This window comes from Aquila chrysaetos, chromosome 2 (assembly GCF_900496995.4).
Source record: "Aquila chrysaetos chrysaetos chromosome 2, bAquChr1.4, whole genome shotgun sequence".
In the NCBI taxonomy this organism is placed as follows: Eukaryota; Metazoa; Chordata; class Aves; order Accipitriformes; family Accipitridae; genus Aquila; species Aquila chrysaetos.
Genome location: NC_044005.1, coordinates 6887366 through 6906062, shown reverse-complemented (window position 1 = coordinate 6906062; position 18697 = coordinate 6887366). Strand labels below are relative to the sequence as shown.

Below are 18697 nucleotides of genomic sequence, written 5' to 3'. Positions count from 1 at the left end.
CCCAGGAAACCTGCAATCTGCCATTAACCGGAATTTGAGGTCCTCATCGGGTTGTAGGGTTTGGCCAGCTTGTTCACATCCATTTATGGATGCACCCCAGAGCACCCCTGTGCTGGGGACGTGGGGATTTATGAAGGGAAGAGCCGCTGAAGCCATTCCCCTTTTGCTTGGGTCCTTTCACTACACAGCCCGGGGATGCTTTCGCGTGGCATCACCAGCCCACCCGGCCGCCGGGCGCTGCGATGGTTCCACCACCGTCCCGCGCTCCCCGCCAGCCCAAATCTGACCAACGCTGGGTCATACATATGTTCCGTGGTAGGAAATACAGGCCATGGCATGTAAATAGGAGAAAGCTGCGGTGTCTGCCAGCCTGGATGCTGAGTAGGATCGCACCAAAGGAAGCCCCAACAAGCCCAGGGACGTGTTAGATGCCCCATCTGTGCTGGCTTACTGGTTATACTGGGGAAAGCCCTGATTAAAGGGGGGAAGTGTATGGGTCTGAGCACAGTGTAGGCACTCCCGTTGCTAGAGACAGCGAGGTCTGGGGACACTGGGTGCTGTGAAGGTCACTCAATGCAAAGAGCATTGGAAAAAGAAGAAAAATAACATAGAGCCCAGATGGAAAGGTGTGTGGGAAAGGCAATGGTGAGCGCGAATAGGCCAAATGGAATTTGGGCTACTGCCAAGAAAACATCTCTGGTGTGTCTAGATAGGCTTGCTAGAGGCACGTTGGCCAGCCCAGCCAGCACCAGCTCAGCTCCATCAGCTGGAGGAAGGGAGACGATCCAATCCCGGGATGCAAAACTGGCGGCTGCCTCAATGCAGGCTCCTAGAAAAGGTGGGAACAGGCATTAGCAACAACGCGGCGGGGAGAAATGAATGGGGTCGCTAACTGGGAGCCGTTTCAGAGCCCATAGGTGGGTGGGAGAACCCCCCACTGCCTAAAACCCAGCACGCAGGAAAGCGGGGAAGCCACCAGCCAACTCCAGCAATGACTGCAAACGCACTCGAAAAGAAGCAACCTGCGGAGGGCCTTTTCTTCAACACCTGTCTCAATCCCCAAATATCCCATTCTGCCCCCCCGCCAAGTAACTCGCGGCTCTGCCATGTACACTCACCGAAATTGTTTTTCTTTATTGCATATTGCCGTCTTAGAAAATGTACAGTCTCATAACATTACACAGCATTTCCCGCTAGCTAAGACTACTAACATCCTTGCACCTAACAGACTACCTTGGTCACTACGAAGCTAATAAGGTCCAAGACAATACTTCAGTTTACAAATTATTATGGAATTTTTTTTTTTCCTTTTTGGCATTATTAAAAAAAAAAAAAACATTTTTAAAATACACACCCAAGAGAAAAGAGTGGCTACTTACACCAGCACCAATCTAAAAGTAGTTTTCAACAATGGCACATGGAATTACCTGCACACAGCCTTTGTATTTATTTACAGAGATATAATATTTTTTCTTTTTTCTTTTTTTTTTTTTTTGAAAGAACACAAAGAAATGGCAAACTCAGCCTGAAAATGAGGCTGTTGTAAAACAATAAAAAAAAAAAACAAACCAGGTTTGGAAGGGCAAGAGGAAATCTGCCAGGAAAGGTCCTGATGTGGCACTGGGGTCGCGGAGGCAGGAGCTGGGGGTGGGTGCTGGCGGCTGAGCCCTGCACCCAAGGACCCCGGGAGGCGATCACCCTTTCCGACTCCCACCGCCTTTTGAATTAAACACATGTGACCAACCATTCCTTAAACCATCAGAGGCCAGACTTTTTTTTTTTTAACCTTTTTTTTTTCTTCTTTTTTTTATATTTTAAATTCCCCCCAAAGTCCATTCCCTCAATTGTATCATCAGCCCCATTTTTTCAGCCATAAATAAAAAATATAAATAGAGGCACTTTAGTTAAGGAATAGTATTATCATTACCTTTTGTCTTTATTTCCCCCTCCTTCTTAAAGCAAAGTGCTTAACTCCACCTTTGAACATAATCTGCAGGTTTTGCAGCTGCTTGGATACGAGGTGCTGGACTTTTTTTTGCGCTTACCTGCTTTATTTATTACTGCTTTAAATGCTACTCAGAAAGTCTTTTTTTTTTCTTTTTCTTTTTTTTTTTTTTAATCTACAGTGCGTCAAAAGTTGCAATGAAGAAAAGAACTAAATGGTAAAACCACAGTTCTTGACAGCTCTGGTTAGAGAGAGATTTCACAGCTTTCACTCAGCACACAGACCCCGCGGCCTTCAGGTGCTTAGAACCATATTTTTTTATACAAATTAGTTTAAACAGCACTTTTGCTATACAGTACATATAGTTAACTGACATCCCATACCCCACCAGTAATACCGATTATCTGACAAAAAAAAAAAAAAAAACCAACCTTATTTCAAATAGTGTTAATATCTAGTGCAACAGGGACAAACTCATCTCTCCACAGGAAAAAGAACAAACAAACAAAAAAAAAGGATCACAAAAGTATTGGTGGTATAAAAAGGTTTTGTTTTGCTTTCTTAAAAAACACACCACAAATAAATAAAAGTAAAAAGTAACAGTCCTCTATATACTCAGCATAATTTAAGAATAGAAATGTTAATATGTTAATGGTGGTTACTTTTTATTCTCCAATTCTCAATTTTCTAAACCTTTAAATTATTACTCCCTGAGAGCTTTGAATTATTTTTATTATTTTTTTTGTCTTTTTTTGGACTGACATTTGACAGGTAGTTCTGCTTACAAATTTGCAATGACAATGAACAGCAAACCAGTTGAAAAAGGACCTAAGAGATGAGCATTTCTTGGCATCGCTGCTTCTGTGTGTCCAATAAAGAAAAGAGAAAAGAAGGCGGGTGAAAGCCGGCCAGTTTTGCACCAGCCCCTTTGTATATCAGAGACCTTCGGTCCTGACCACCTTTACAGAGGATACAGTTTGTCCCATTGAACAGAAAGCAAGAATAAAAATTACAACACAAAAGTTTATGCGCTTCGTCTCCTCCGAGAACCGACCTTTCCCACTGTGTTGGGCCAGCAAACGTTATAAAAGTATAAATACATCTGTGTGGCGTTAGAGCGATAAGCACTTTGGGGTAAACTTTTTCCTTTAGCAAGGTGGCGGCAAGAGGAAAAAGAGCGTTTCCCAAGGATGACAGGAAGAGCATCGCCGGGGGTGCCCGTGGCGCCGAGCTCGGGAACCAGCGCGAAAGCACAGATCTGCGAGTTTTTTGGAATAACCACAACAAGAAAAAAAACAACCAACGGATTAAAGTTCAGTCAACTTTGTTTTTTTCTTTTCTTCTTTAAACCGCTCGGCTTGTGTGCAAGGCGTCCCCTGCAAACGGCCCAGGGGGGGTCCGAGCAGGAGAGTGGTGGGGACCGGCTTCCCATTGCCTTGGGGGACCACGGGGACCGCCGGCATCTCTGGGTTGGGTCCTCTCTTGCTCCGCGGACGCAGCATTGTGCTTGTGCATGGGGAGAACTACTTTTCGGAGTGGGTCAGAGGGGAAGAGGCAGCGCTGGCACCCATCAAGGTGGGCTGCCCACACACCTCCATCCGCGCCCCCGACCCGACTATATACACGGTATATACACACACACACTCGCCCGCGGGGAGAAAGAGCGTGCCACTGTTTCGCTTTGAATCGCAAGGCAGTATAACGGGAATAACCCCCCCCCCCCCCCCCCAGCCACTTCAAAAAGACTAACCCGCATTTTTTTTGTCGGGTTTTGTGGTGGTTGTTTTTTGTTTTTCAGAAGTTGAGCTTGGTGACGGGCCGCTCGCGGCTGCTGTCGGCCAGCTGGTTGGCGATGCGCTTGCGGTTGCGCTTCAGTTTGGAGAGGTCCTTGTCGAAGACTTCACCTGAGCGCAGGGCCGAGACGAGGTCGTCGAACTCACCGCCTTCCTCCCCGCTCTCCTTCGCCTTCCTCGCCTTGCGCTCCCGCTCCCGCTGCTCCTTCAGCTACGTGCCATGGCGCAGGGGGGAAAGGAGACATCTCACTCTCATGCAGGTGGTTGTGGGGCTGCCCAACACACGTGTGGTGACCCCCAAACTCATGAAACAAGAGCGGTTTCCCACCCTAGTGCTTAGCATGCGAGAGCTGGTCAGGATTATTGATACGACCCACGGGCTGAGGTCCACAGCCCCGTGGCTGCTGCTAGTGGGTCACAGCAGCCCACAGGCAGCGCCAGCTCTGCTGCGTGTTTCAGCTCCAAGATTTCCAACCCAAGGTCATTAGTTAATTAAGCAATCAACAGTGAAAAGCCAGTGGGTCTAAGAGCACAGAAGCTCGTTGCCCAGTCTTCAGTGCTCCCCGTGCCACCATGGCCACTATGGGCACGGTTGCCATCCCTGGGTGCCCCTGGGGTGCTGCCGGACTCGCCGGTGCCCGCTCACCTGCGCCTCCATGCGTGCCCGGCGCTCCTCCTCCTCCTTCCTCCTCCTCATGTTCTCGTTCTCCTGCTTGGCCTCGGTCACGGCTTGAAGGAACTGGTCGAAGATGCCGAAGAACTCGTCAGGCTGCATTTTGTCCGTGTCTTCTCCAAAGTGCTTCACAGCCTTGGAAAACTGGGAAAGAGAAGACAGGGGTCCGTCAGTCTCGGAGATACCCACTGTGCCAGCGAAACCCCCCATGGGAAGCCTTCAACCTGATGGAGCAGAGAGAAACACTTCCAGCGGCCACAGCGGAGAGCAGGGCTTTGCTTCATCAAGCCTTGACTTAAACATGAAATAAATCATCTGATGTTTTACCTGCTGCCCTGTAAGAGCCAACCTGGATCACTCCCGAGCCCCCTCTTCCCTTCTCGCCTCTGGCTCTGCTGAGCTCCCCCCTGCCCCAGCTCAACTTTATTAACTAAGCAGCAGTAAAAACAAGGAAGCAAAATATTGTGGGACTGAAGACCGAAGACATAAAACTAATAGTAAACACGGCAGGGGAAGGGAAACTCGCACTTTTAAGTTTTTCTTTGAAGTATTTTTGGCGTATTATTTATCATTGCCACATGCTCTGCTATTGAAACCAAATGTGTTGGTGAAACTTCTAAAAGACATTTCTGCCCGGGCTCAGGCACAGCCCAGAGTAGGGAAATAGGGAGTTTTCCGGCCTTTCGTGCTGTTTGCACACCATTAATGTAAGGGAGTCGAATGAGGCCGTAGCAAAGGTCAGGACAGGACATCCACGATCTGCCGATGCATCTCGGTCCCCAAGGAGCCTGTGGGTCGTCCTTGGGACTGACATCCTTTGTTCTTACTTTCAGTTTGAAGGAGAGTCTTTGTGCACAGTAAGTTTGTTAAAATTGTGATGGCGTGTTCTGAAGATAAGCACGCTTAAAAGAAAAGAAAAACAAAATCAAAGCACAAACAGATTTATTAGTTGCTTTGATTCTGCTGGGTAGACTGAGAGGAACATTTTTAAAGCCTGCCTGTATGATTTAGTTTTATTTGCAGGGGTGCCCCAGGCTCTTGAAAAGACATTTAGTGCATTTTTATTTCTTTGTTTACTTAAGAGACTTAGCACTTCAAGATGGGAATTCCTTCAAGGGAGGAATCTGAGAGGTGCCACTATATAAGTCAAAATAATTGAGGTTATTCTTATTGATTTTCATCAAGATATTAAATTCTCTGCCATGTTACAGAGATTCTGGTAGGGGGAGAAAGGCTGAAAATGTTATTCTCCCAGGATTTAAAGTTTATAAAACAGTGATGTTTCTGCTTTCCTAAAAGAAAGTAGTAATATCATGTGAATCTGGACATATGTTTAAAAAGCAAAGAGCTGGTGCACTTTGCACAACCCATCCTATCCAATAACCATGGGAAGAAGAGCTGCACATTGCTTCAGAGTGGACTTCGATGGGCGCTGGGGACCATGACCAGACCTTCTCCTCCAGATCCAGCCAAGTCAGCAGAAGATGATAGTTCGCAGAGCATTTGTCATCATCTCCACAGTCCTAACTTACTGCAGGGAAGATTTACTAGGTTAGTGTCAACAGTTTAAACGGGTGGCCTGGGTTAGCCATGGCCTCAGGAAGGCAACAGTCTGAAAGACAGTGCCAATTGGACATTGGTACAAGCAGGGAGAAGGAGGCGGTGACACTTGGTAACTTCTGTCTTTGGAGAGATAGCTCACGCAGTGGGACAATGATGGGACCTCTAAAATGGCCTGTGCTGGACTATCTCCCTGCCACTTCAATCAAGATGAAGGCCAGGCCAGGGAGGAGATACTGGAAGACTGTTCTTGGAGGAAATGGAAACCACCTGCGTGCCCCTTTGCTGAAAGAGGAGAAGCAAAAGGTGCTTGGGAATCACCAATGTCAGCCAACGGCCACCCCTTTGCTGTGACTTAAACCAGGCTGGTAGGGAGAAAAGGACAACATGGCACGAGGTCCTTGCACGTGGCTGCAAAGCACTCACCAAGGCATTACTCTGGGGAAGGCGAACCTTTTAAGTAGCTTCCCTAACCAGGTCTGAAGCTGGCCTCAATTCATGTCACTGAGCTCCTCTCCCTCTTCTCTGGAGAGAACAGCTGGGCAGGTCTCAGACCAAAGTTACATGTTGGATGTTATTTTGCCCTGTAGAAGTGGGGTCACTTGGGCAGCCTGGGTTGTCTCTGATATCAACCTCTGGGTGACCTCACGTCCAGCCTGAAGACCTGGTTGCATTTTTAACACCTTTTCCATCAACAACAGACAGAACAGCCTGCTTTCTTGCCACCTTCAGCTTTCATTGGCCAAGAAGCCCCAGCTTCCCAAGACCGGGATATTTCCATTTTAAGACACTGAAAACAAAGCAAGCCCTCTAGGCTTGAGTGAAAGCTCTTCATCAAAACTCAGATCCTCACAAATGACCTATCATCTCCTCCCCTGATGGACAAAACTCTCCCCTGGCTAGCGCCTGCCTTGCATTTCCAAAAGATAGACAGGTATCTCATGGCTTTCTACAGCACACCTTGCGTCCCAGAAGCAGTCTGTTGGCCTGACCTGCAAACCCCTGGTACGATGGGTTGTGGAGCAGGAAAAAGGCTCTGGGGACAGACAGGGACATACCCACCCAGCCACTCCAAACAAACCATGAATAGCAGCCCAGCCCCTTTCTCATGTCAGGGTCTCAGCAAGACACTTGCATGGTCTTGTGGGAGAGGTATCTGAGATGTTAACACGCAGCATGTGCTCTGGCAAGGCCAGGACCATCCCTCCCCTCTTGGCTGGAGGAAAGGCTGAAACACCACCCAGATCTCAAGGACATTAGTGACCTTACCAGCTCTTTCGCTTCCATCAGAAGATCTTCAACATCCGAAAAGCTGAAGCTGGCTAATGTGATGAACTGGCTGACGACAGACACAAACTTGTCTCCTGTTTGCTGAACCTGAGACTTCTGGAAGTCCAGCTCCTTTGGGGAAAAGAAATGTACATCTGGTCAGGCCTTGGCTGATGAGGGAAATAAATACCATTGGCCTTCGGTAGTGCCGTTGGGCGTGTGCCTGCATCAGTGCCACGGGTCCTGGCTGCACCGCCACCGCTGCTCCCTCCTGCCACGCGCAAGACCACAGATTACCCTGTTTTACAATATCATGCCTGCAGTATGCTTTTAAGGCCAAATCCTGCAGAGGAGCTCATGGAAGCAGCATAATTTAGCAAGACAGTGAGTCCTTCGGGATACCTCCTCCATTTCATCACCACTCCAGCTGGGCTGCAGAAGCGCTCCCCAGCCCGAGCCCCAACCCTCTGCAGTTTTACAGCCAAAGGGAGACCCCTCGGCACATCACAGGTCCTCCACAGGCATCATCACTAGACTTAGTCAGCCTCCCTTGGCGTATTAGGATCACGGAATCATAGAATGGATATAAACCACACACGTGCCTAACCACACACGGCAACTTTGGTGCCAAAACAGCCCTAAGAGGACAGGCGCACGTGCAGGGCAGGAAGGAAAGACAAACAGATCTCCAGGATGTGAGATAAAAGCAGCTTCGCTGGGAGCTCCCTCGCCTGCCTCCCTAAGGAGGGATGCCGTGGTGCTCGGAGCCAGGCTGGACTATATTTGATTTAAATAATACTTACAGTCTCCACTGCTCTCAGGCCGCTCCTCAGAGTGTTTATTTCTTTCTCCAGCTCGGTCATGCTGTTGGAAATGGCAGGATGTTAATTTTCAGCCTTCCCCAGCAAATCCTACAGCTCTCCGACCAACTTGACCGTGTTTTTCCACTGAAAAGACCCCGGCACTGCACACATTGCCTACTGTTTGCAGAGCAGCGTGTCTTGAGCAGCAAATCGGGCTGACAGCCTCTAAGCTAGGACAGCTGCCTATCTCAAAGTGGCTGCAGTTGCTTGTTTTAAAGCAAAGCACTTTTCTGTATTTTTAAAGGGGACTGTGCAGGCTTAGCAAGCTCAGCAGCCTCCAGACCTCTGCAAGCAAAAGGAGAGCTCAGGAGAGGGCTTTGCTGGGCACAGATTTCCCTTCCCCTCTTGAGGGCCAGCAGAAGATAGGCTTGTTGTCCCAGTACACAGCAGACAGTTTTTCAGGGTGCTGTGGTTAGGTGAATGCCACGCAAAGCATCCTTCCTAGCAGTGCGGCTTTCATAAAGGGAGACAGCCCAAATATAGAAAATAAAAATAAATCATCCCATCTGGCGCTGACTTTGTTTACACAACGCTCACGCCCCCGATGAGCTTCGAGTTCAAGTGCTTACGGGTTTCTACCACTACATCTGAGGGGAAGCTTTCTCACAAAGCCTCGATGACCGCAGTCTTGACGTCTTTCCAGGGGTGTCTGTCCTAGGGCTGGGGTCCCTGGAAATGCTGACGTCGGGTCACGGGGCAAGCGTTCCTGGCAGGTTTAGTCTGGGAAAATGCAGTTTTGGGAGCCCTGTGCTCCAGCAGTTCATTACTAGTGGTGGGATTGACAGAGGCAGCAATTTTGCTTCACAGCTGCAGCGCTGGGGGGAATTTAGGGTTTTCCAGAGCTTTAGAAACTTTTTTTGGTTTCACTCTAGATTGGACCAAACCCAAATATTACATACGGTGTCCAGTTTAGAGCAAAATGATAACATTTTTTTGGGAAAAAAACCCCTCTATGCAGACATTTTCTTTCCCATACGTGTATCTGTACAACAGCTGCAGATACACGAGCATGAGAAAGCTGGAGCCTCCAGTGGCGAGGAGCATGCCCTGCTTAACCATGTTCTCAGCCGATGCCTACGAGCACAGCCGCCACACACACTCCTCCTCGCACGCCAAGATTTGTCCTGTCACTTTGTTTAATCCCTATGGCTGACTATTTTACATTTTAAACGTGAGGATGCTTGCTTTGCACATTACAGCTCTTCCGTGGGGAGGCCACTATCGCTACAAACGCACTTTGAAACTTGAAAGACCCTTGAGCTGCCATAAACTCTGTGCATATTTGCCATCCCCTCTCTAAAAAGCTGCAGTTTCAGGCCCGTTTCATGTCCACGGCTAACACAAACGCGTGCTGACTGCAGAAACGTGTGATCTTTGCTGCTCAGGTCCCCGAAGCAGCAAAGCCCGTAAGCTCCCGGTGAACTTTAAAACCGAAACAGAGCCTCATTGATTTCAGAGGGACTTCAGCACATACTTGAGGGCTTTGCAGAGCAACAGCAGATTCCTCCTGCACTTAAAAGTTCAGCGTGTGTTCAAGGGCTTTGCTGAACTGGGGCCTCTGCCTGCAAAGAGACAGCGGCAGCCTGCTCCGAACAGGTCACGGGGAGGCAAGCAGGGTTTAAAAGCTCTTCGCAAACACCAGAAGCTCCATGTTGGTGGTGAAACGAGGGCCAGGCAGGACCCGGAGGCAGGTGAGCCCCTCGCACTGCTGCCTGGTCCTGCCCGCGCTGCAGGCAAAGCCTCCCTGCCACACGCAGATAAACAGCTGCCCTTTATCTGCAGCCACACCGCAACCGCTTCCTCCCGGATTACTTAACGTACCATTAGAAATTAATTAAATGCTTCTGCGGTGAGATAACAACAGGAAACGGCTGCTCCAAGCAGCTCCCCTCCCTCTCGGTTGGAGGCTCGCAGCCCTTTGCTGCAAGGGCTGAGATTTAAAGCCACCAGGTGATGTTTGCTCCTGCCTTTGGGGCTGCTCTCAGGCCAGCGTGGCCGCAGCCCAGGGCCCAGCCCGGCGGCCAGGATCTGGCCAGGAGTGCGAGCAGGGGAGGGTGACACGGAAAGGCAGGCTGAAGCGAGGGGAGAGGCGCTTCCAGCATTCCTTAAGCGCCACCTAAATCCCTGCTTACTTGACTTTGGCTGCCTGCGGGATGTCTCGCAGCTCCTCGTGCAGGCGGAGGACTTTGGGATATTTCTTTTCAACGATAGTGATGAGATAGTGCAGAAGGGTGATGTTCCTAGGAAAGAAGAGCGGCGAGGTCAGCGTGGCGGCACCATGGGGAGACGAGAGCTCAGTCGAAACCCCTGCTTAAATCCCAACCCTAGTAATGAACTGTTTTGGGATTTCTGCAAGGGTGCTGCTCGCTGCCTGTCTGGGGACATGGGATGGGTCTGTCCCACGCACAGCCACAGTGCAGAGCAGCCTGGTCCCTGCAAGCCAGTGCCCTCCACAGGAGGGACCCGGGGGAGGTGACTTGAGCATCACCGCTCCCGTCCTCCGTTGTCTTTACTGATGGATGAGACCAGGCAGGTTTGAGACCTGACCCAGCTCCTCTCACTCTGTGCATGGAGCTCGGTGGGGAAGAGCAAACCAGGCGATGGCTGCGGCAGCTTAGGGGGGCTGCAGAGGGGGTTCCCACGGAGAGGAGCCACTGGGACCCCTCCTCTGGCCACTGCGCCACAGCACGGTGGCTCTTGGCTTCTCAAAGGGGGAAAGAAGCATTTGGAGGATGATCCTCCTAATCAGCCTTGGCCGCTGTTTAGCCAGCCCAGGAAGGAAAGCCCCCATCGATCCCCCTGCTGATCTGCAGCTTGGCTTCCCTCAAAATCTGTCCTGCTCAAAAAATGGATGTTTGCAGTATCAGGTGCACCAGATGGGGCAGCAGGAGGGAGGGGACTGCTCCCACCTACCCACATCCCAGAGGCAACGCTAACGGCCCCTCCGTTCTCCCAACAACCCTGGGGCCCACGGACGCTACCGCGGGCGAGGGCAGGGGCTGCTCACTTGTCAATGCTGGACTTGGTGTCCGCGATCTTGTTGAGGCTGGAGATCTTAAACCCGAAGGCGTTGCCCCTCTGACCCTTGTTCATGTAGTTCCCGAAGGCCAGGACCACCTCTAAGAGCTGCTGGAGGCTGCTGCTCTGCAGCACTGCCTTGGAGCCGGCGCGGATGGCTGAAAGCGGAGAGGTGTGGGACGTTACCCCCTGCCACGACAGCACACCAGTCCCCTTTTCTTGCAGCAACCCCCTCAGTGCCCCCATGACCAAAGAGTGACCACCAATTCCCTCCTTTCCCCTGTGTCACTGCAACCTCCACGCGGACCAGGCTCGCCCTGGCACGGAGGGATGCTCTTCCTACGAGCGCTCCCTGTGCCGACACAGAGCCCCTTAGCAGGTCTGGTCACTTGCCTTCCACCTTGGGTTTGACTTCTGCAACTCTCTCTGCAAACTTCTTCTTGAAGTAGAGGGACTGCAGCCTTTGCTGATAATGGTTTATCCTGGAAAAAAAAGAGGTGCGGGTTGAGCTTTGCTTCCTCCAGGAAGAGGTCTTGCTCTGCTGCTCACAGCTGTGCTTACAAAGCACGTTTGAACCACAGCGATTAAAAAATAATGACCGCATTTCTTCCTGAAACTATGCTGAGGTGGTAAAAAATGACAACTGAAGCTACAGCTGTCCTGCGGTGGATCCAGGTGGGCTCTTAAGCACATGCTTAAGCCTATCCTTAACTCAGCATGTTCAACAAGTGCACTTTTACACCCTATTGCTATGAACAAACAGTTCTTTTACAACCACTCCTTAACAAAGATGCTAATGAGGTCTGGGCTCCCAATGGCTTTGTGATGAGCGGCAGCTGGACACAGGCACACCAACTACCAGCACTAACAAAACTGGACCTTCAGATCCTCAAAATTATGGCCTGGGCTGGGAAGCCACCAACACAGCCCAATCCAGCCCTTTCCTGGGCAAGTTAGGGATGGCTCTGCTCCTGTCAGTTGTATTTAGGCTAAACACGATCTCACTTGTATGCAAATGGCAGTCTGATTTGAGTCATTTGGACCAAGGACCCATGGGAGACACGCTCACAGACAAGGCCATGGGCTACGCTGTCGTTGTGCTAATCAGAGGTGACAGAGACATCACACTCAGTTACAGACCACAGGGCAAATTAAAAAGCCGTGCCAGAAATCAAGGAAAATATTTGCATCGGCACATTGTGCTTTCCAAAAGATGAAGGCATGGGAGCAACACTTGGGCAAGAGACTGTGAAGAAGAAAGGTGACCTGTGATAGGAAAGCTAATTCTGAGCATCTTCCAGCCCCGAGGGCTCAGGTCTGAACTTCACAGCTCTGTGCTGCCTGTCTTTGACACTCAGCAACTACACGGTGCATCGCCCCGGTGTTCATTGGCACATTTCTCAGGGAGGACAGGAGTGTTTCTATTTTTGATCTCCCAGTACAATCTCAGATGTAAAAGTCACTGACTTTGCAAACAAGTAACTTGCTTGAAGTTCAGCTAAGAAATGCAAAGAGCTCAATACTCAGTTGGATTTAAATAAGGAGCTTCAAGATTTTAAACCAGCACCTCTAGAGGATGTGCATGCAAAAGATAAGGTTATTCATCCCTGAAGACTTCTAAGTCTTAAACGATTGCTACCAGGAGCAGGAATAAATGACATTTGCTTTCCGTCTCATATATTCTCAGGAGCCCCAGGGACAAGTCATTCCTGAGGTGAAGAGTGGGACTCATCTACACAGCAGGGCAAAATTTACATACATCAGTCTTCAGTATTCATAAGGATATGTTCATGTGAAAGGGAAAGGAGCGTTGTGTTACCATTCAAACAGCACTTCCCACCTGGGCCATGATGCAGATGATGCAGTCTTTTGCAGAGTTGTGCCAGACTGAGCTTTTCTCTCCCGAATGAGAGGGGAAATGTGTCGGGACATGACCTGGGAAGCCAACACCTCTCTCCAGACAGTCCATATCCCCATCCCTCCCCCCTGCTCTGTTTCAGCTGCTGCTTGTCTGGGACACGCAACCCTGATTTTAGGAGCACAGCATCATGAGCGATCCTTATGGGTGGGAGCACCTCACTTGCCCTCCTGTCCGTTTAGTCCACTCATTTCTTGATGTGAAAAACAGTAAGCAGGGATTATTTCCCAACCAGGCTCCATGAAACAGCCACCTCGTGACCAGCCCGTGCAGCCACTGGCCAAAACCTGTGTCTCCTGGGCCACCAACCTGCTCATTTCGAAGAGGAACCTGTCAGCCTTGGCCATGCGGTCCAGCTCGTGCTTATGCTCTTCCAGCAGGTCAATGTCACCCTTTTCAGGAACAAACTTCAGGAGCTAAACAAGGGAAAGCACACTGGTAGACATGAGGTCCATGCAGTTTTTCAGGAGCAAAATGGTGATTTATTTACTTGAATCTACTACCTGTTCAGCATGTACAGACAGTGACCCCAAGGCACCTGTGAAAGAAGTGTTATCGCTGTCCCTGTGACCTTCCTCCCATTACTCCATCAAATTAGTGCCTCTTGCTTCTGCCCTGCCATTACTCTGGTTTTACAACAGATGTACTACGTCTGCTCCAAGGAGGTTTCGACATCAGCTCTGCCAGAGATGTCAGGGACTCTCATTTGCTGCAATCTACCTATTTGCAGATGGAAATTTTGTGCAATGAATCCGCCCATGTCTCTGCTGAAAGCGCAATTACCAGCTCAGCTTTAAGGACAGGTGAATAATATGCTTCCAAAGGGATTCAGAGGCCATAAGAAATGGGATTCCCTTTTTGAGGACTGTACAAACGCTGAACAAGCTTTCAAAAATAAACGTCCACAAAGCACAAACTTCAAGACGCAACCACAAAATGGGCAACTGGCCCAGCCTCGGGGTCCCAGGGCAGACCCGGGTACAGGCATGGCAGGTGGAGGCCATGCTGCTCCCAGCGCCGATGCTATGACCGAGCTGCTTTCCTGCTGCTCCAGCCCACTTGGGTGGTTTTTCAACATGCAGTTGGTAAATAATTTGGGGCCCTGACACACTTCTTGAAGCTGCAGTTTGGTCCCAAGTGCCTTACACAGCGTGGTCTCAGCATGAGGCAACCACGGAAGAGCATGAGACATGTTGCCCACCTGCTCCAGCATATCTTTTGGGAGGTCCTCCTGCTCGTCCATCGTCAAAATTGCTCGTTTGATCTCCTCGTTCGAGAGTTTCAGCCTGGAAGGTGGAGGGGAAGAAGAGTTATTCCCAGCCCAGCCAACAGGCAAGGTTCAGGAGCATTTCCTTACACACCCATGCAACATGAACAGCTTAAGTCCCGGCCAGCAGCAGCATCACAAATAACACTATGCAGCGTGTTATGAAGAAGGATGTGTGAGAAACGTGGTAGGACCGTGCTCTGCCAAGGCACAGCACAGAGCAGCCCTGGCCCCGCTGCCAACGGGGGGTCAAACCCCACTGGCAAATTCCCTCTCCCTGCACCGCAGCTGCCGTCCCCTATTTTATAGTATTTTATATAAGTATTCTATGTAGTATATTATACATGTATTCAAAATAGATAACTTTTCTATGTAACTCTGGCCCATAGCAATGCTGCTCCTGTAGTGCCAGCATCCCTGAGGGCCATGGGGTCAGTGGTGGTCATGCTCCCTGTCAGCAGCACACCCCAGCTCAGCACTGCTCCTTGAACCCATCGCCACAACCCCTAAGGAAAATTTGGCCAATTTCTGCTGCTTTTCTTGGATTTGAACATTTCCTCCCCCACCTCCCCCAGCTGCATTTGGTTGGAGTCTCCCTGTAGGAAGAAAGAGACAGAAACCCCAAATTTGGGGAAACGGCTGCTCAGCATCGCAGGAAACCCATCAGGGGTTTTTTTTGGAGGGGTGGGGATTCAATGTCCTTCAAAGTGTAACAGGTTGGAAACCAGCCCCCACCTCCACCTTTTTCTTCCTTCACTTCACGTAACAGGAATTGAAGATGTAGCCTCAAATTGGAGATTTCTAAAAACACAGACCATTGTATCACAACAAGCAACAACAGGCTGGTCTGCCCCCAGCAGCTTGCCCTGATCTGAGGCAATAGATAGGTAGAAAGATGCCCTCAGCTCTTCCTGGGCTAAAGCAGCCATTAATTACAGTTTAATACGTCTGCAGCACTCCCTGTGACCACTCCCTGCAATTACTTTGATTGCAAAACCACACATACTTTTCATCACGTTTTTGCATCGTGGTTGATAAAATAATCTAAATGCAAAAGAGGGAAAGCCCAGAAACTCCTGCAACTCTGTCTGCCAATACCCTATCCGTTGCCCAACTTGCAGTGATGGTTAAAGCTGTTGCAATAGATACAGTTTAAAAAAAAAAAAAAATCCCCTGTTCTTGCATGCAGGGAAAAGTTGCGTAGTTGAAAAGACCCATTGGTGGGCTTTAAAGAAACTGATCGCCTCAGTCTCGGTGATCAGAGCTGCCAAGGGATGCTGAAATGCTGGATGCGGCTCAAAGGAACAAGCTGAAACAGAAACACATCCTATGGCGTGATGTGAGAGCTTGTGTCAACCTGATCAGCAGATCAAAAAGAAGATCGGGAGCTGACTTGATCACTGCAAGTAATTAAACGAGAAGGGTATTTTTCATCCTGGCATCTCTTCAGGGAGCAGACTGAGACTGTAGAGCTGGCTTTTAGAAGATGAAGCTGAAGCAGGAAGGGTCCTGGTCTCTAAGACCAGGGTAGCAAGAGCTTGGTTTAGCTTGGAATCTTTTCTCAAGACCTGAAGTGAAGGATTCACTTTATTGAGGCTGGTGGATCTTACAGACCCGGGAAGTAAATATTTGTTCCTTATGAGCTGATGTTTCTCATCCCGCACCCAGTCCTCTCTCATGTCCCACTCGAGGGAGCCTCCCAAGAGAGGGTTTGTTAAATGAGTGAGTTAAAATCTCACCTCAGCCAGGGGAGGAAGCACAAAGCTTGCGCTGAGCAGCGGCCAGGACAATCGCTAGGGTGGCCTCACAAGGAGCAAAGCCGATCCATGAAAAATGTCCCCTCTGATGCTCGCAGTGATGAGCAGACATGTCCTGGAGACACCCTACCTGTCCCGCACAAGGGCAGTGGCTGGGATGGACACGAGCCCCTGCAGGAGGGCTCCTTTTACACCCAAGCAGCGACACCAGAGCTCAGACCGCCAACAAATGTCACATCGGTCCCCACCCCGGTGAAAAGCAGACACTGGCTGGGTTTGGACATTTGGAGGATCCCTGGGAGGGAAAAATACTCCTGGGAGAAGGGGGCAGGTAGGCAGCTACCCCTCATCCAAAGCCAAAGTGAACACCTAAATGATTGTCTCCAGGAGGGTGGTGAAAGATGAGGGTGACTTTTGTAAGCCCTGCTCATTAAAAGCAAAGACAATAATAGAATATATTTAAAAAAAAAAAAAAAAAGCTGAAAAAACTTTTCTCAGGAATCATCAAAACCCAGTGCCAAGAACAAGAGCCCGCCCCGGCACCGGCAGAGAGCAAGCGCAGGGCGCCAGAAGAAAACAGCTTCTCAGACAATTTGATGGGAAAGGGGCCAGTGAAAGCTAGAAGCTTATCTATAACTACAATAATTATCATTGTTGGCAGCAGCTGTCGAACGCAAGCCGTCTGAGAGGAACGGGGTCACAGGACTTGCTGTCACAGGGATTTAAAGCCAGCAGCCCGCCGATGCAAAGTGACAGCTCGCCAGCCTGACAAGCACGGAGCTATTTTGCGTGGCTTTTGTAGAGTCCCGCGAAGGACGTAATAAGTGTGAAGGGGAAAAATGAATTCTGCCGGGAAAGGGACGCACCCTCTTGAAAAGCCACATTCATTTGAGAAAAAATGCTCCACGCCGCCTCGCTGGAGAGAGGAATCAAACGAGCCATTCACTGCCAGCATAGGCAGAAAGCAATAGAGCAAGGGTTTGATTTGCATCTTGCAGAACGCAGCGCTAAATATACACATGTACACAGGGAGCAAAAGCAAGGACACAGTGGGTTCACAGAGGGAGACCTGATAATGCACTGACATTGGCAAAGCATTCTCCAAAAAAAAAAAAAGAAGAAAAAAGCAAGTGTTAAAAATATTCTTGTGCTGCACTACAAGCCAGAGGAAAATCCAGTGATCTCACTGCACAGTAATTTCTCCCAAAGCAAGGGAAACGGGCAAAAAAATAAATCTACAGAGAGAGATAAAGTATCTCGCTGGCTGTAATCTTTCCACGCTGCAAGCCAGACAATGCCTGGTGAGCTTACAAACGTCTGGGCTAAATGAGGGACCAAGCTTGCAGGTCCTTTCACATGTGAAAGTCTGCTCGTCCCCGTGGTGGCCGCATGAGCGAGGCAGGAGAGCAGCAGCCTGGCTGCAGCGAGCCACCCTGCGAGACCAGTCCCTTTGCAACGCTGGGACCAGGGACCCGCTGCTCTGCCCACCTTAGGGATGGGCACCTGGGGCGGGCAGAGATGGAAGGGTTTGCCCAAGGTCACACGGAGTCTGCTAGAGATGCAGGGGCTGGACCTGAGCCCACCAGCAGGATGCTTGGGCTTCGTCCTGACACTGCCCTTCCTTTTAGCCACTTGGCATCAAGAGTAAATCACCCAAAGGGATTTTGGGGAAACTTGATTGCGGTCCCTTGCAGAAATGGGGGAAGGGGCAGCTTTGGTTGCTGCTGCTGCAGTGCTAGAGAAATGTCTTGCCCGGCTGGCCCCTCTGCCCACGTGTCATAGAATCATAGAATCATAGAATCTTAGAATCATTTAGGTTGGAAAAGACCTTCAAGATCATCGAGTCCAACCACCAACCATGCCCACTAAACCACGTCCTGAAGTACCCCGTCCACTCGCTTTTTGAACACCTCCAGGGATGGTGACTCAGCCGCTTCCCTGGGCAGCCTGGGAGCACGACTGGACAAACCCCAAAGTACCTCCAAAGCAGCGGCCGGCACAAGCCACTGCTCCCCCAGAGCCACTCGTCCCCATAGGGCCCCGATGCTGTGGGACGTGCACGGGAAAAGCTGTATGAGAGGCCTGGGGACCACCCTGCCGGGCAGGTCTGACCCCGCTTCTCCCCTAGGAAATGACCCAAAGGGGAGGGCAGACAAGGCAGCGGCCTCTGTGTTGCCCTTTTTGTGGGATTAATTATTGGCGACTCGTTTCCAGCCATCACTTTCTTGGAAGAGAAAGGTTTGCTGGTGAGATGAAATTTGAAATTAGGACCTTTACTTAGTAAGACATGCAAGATGTCTTTGAAGTTAAGCGCTTGGGTAGCTCCCCTTCCCACCAAAGGGACTATTTGTGTGCTTAACTTTCAATTATACACTTAAACCTCTGGCTGAATTACACCTAACCCCACTCTGACTACGCTCAGCCTAAGTACTCCGGGGAACAGCCAAGCCAGTGCCCCAAATCCCATCGCTTTACTTGCTAATAGCTGGCTGCCATAGACGTACTCATTTGCCTGCTGCTTTAAACTCCGCTTTCATCATCATCCTTTTTATTTGGACAGCTAGGAAATACGAAAATCCCCAGAAGCAACCCAGAGCAGAAACGGCCATAAACACAGCGATTTTACCACTGAAT

At 49.9% G+C, this 18697-nt stretch overlaps 1 protein-coding gene across 6 annotated transcripts in view; it reads right to left on the bottom strand.

Annotated features, from left to right (window-relative positions):
• Positions 1–1109: 1109 nt before the first annotated feature.
• Positions 1110–18697, bottom strand: part of DAAM1 (dishevelled associated activator of morphogenesis 1) — a 98782-nt gene continuing 81194 nt past the window's right edge. For all 6 annotated transcript variants that reach the window (XM_030043680.1, XM_030043725.1, XM_030043689.1 and 3 more), the window contains 9 exons: positions 14241–14325; positions 13349–13455; positions 11515–11603; positions 11111–11279; positions 10236–10343; positions 8044–8104; positions 7241–7372; positions 4385–4555; positions 1110–3949 (listed from right to left, as the gene is read on the bottom strand). In XM_030043680.1, the coding sequence (XP_029899540.1) occupies positions 3740–3949; positions 4385–4555; positions 7241–7372; positions 8044–8104; positions 10236–10343; positions 11111–11279; positions 11515–11603; positions 13349–13455; positions 14241–14325 (1132 nt within the window). In that variant the 3' untranslated portion in view covers positions 1110–3739. The remainder of the gene's footprint in view (positions 3950–4384; positions 4556–7240; positions 7373–8043; positions 8105–10235; positions 10344–11110; positions 11280–11514; positions 11604–13348; positions 13456–14240; positions 14326–18697) is intronic.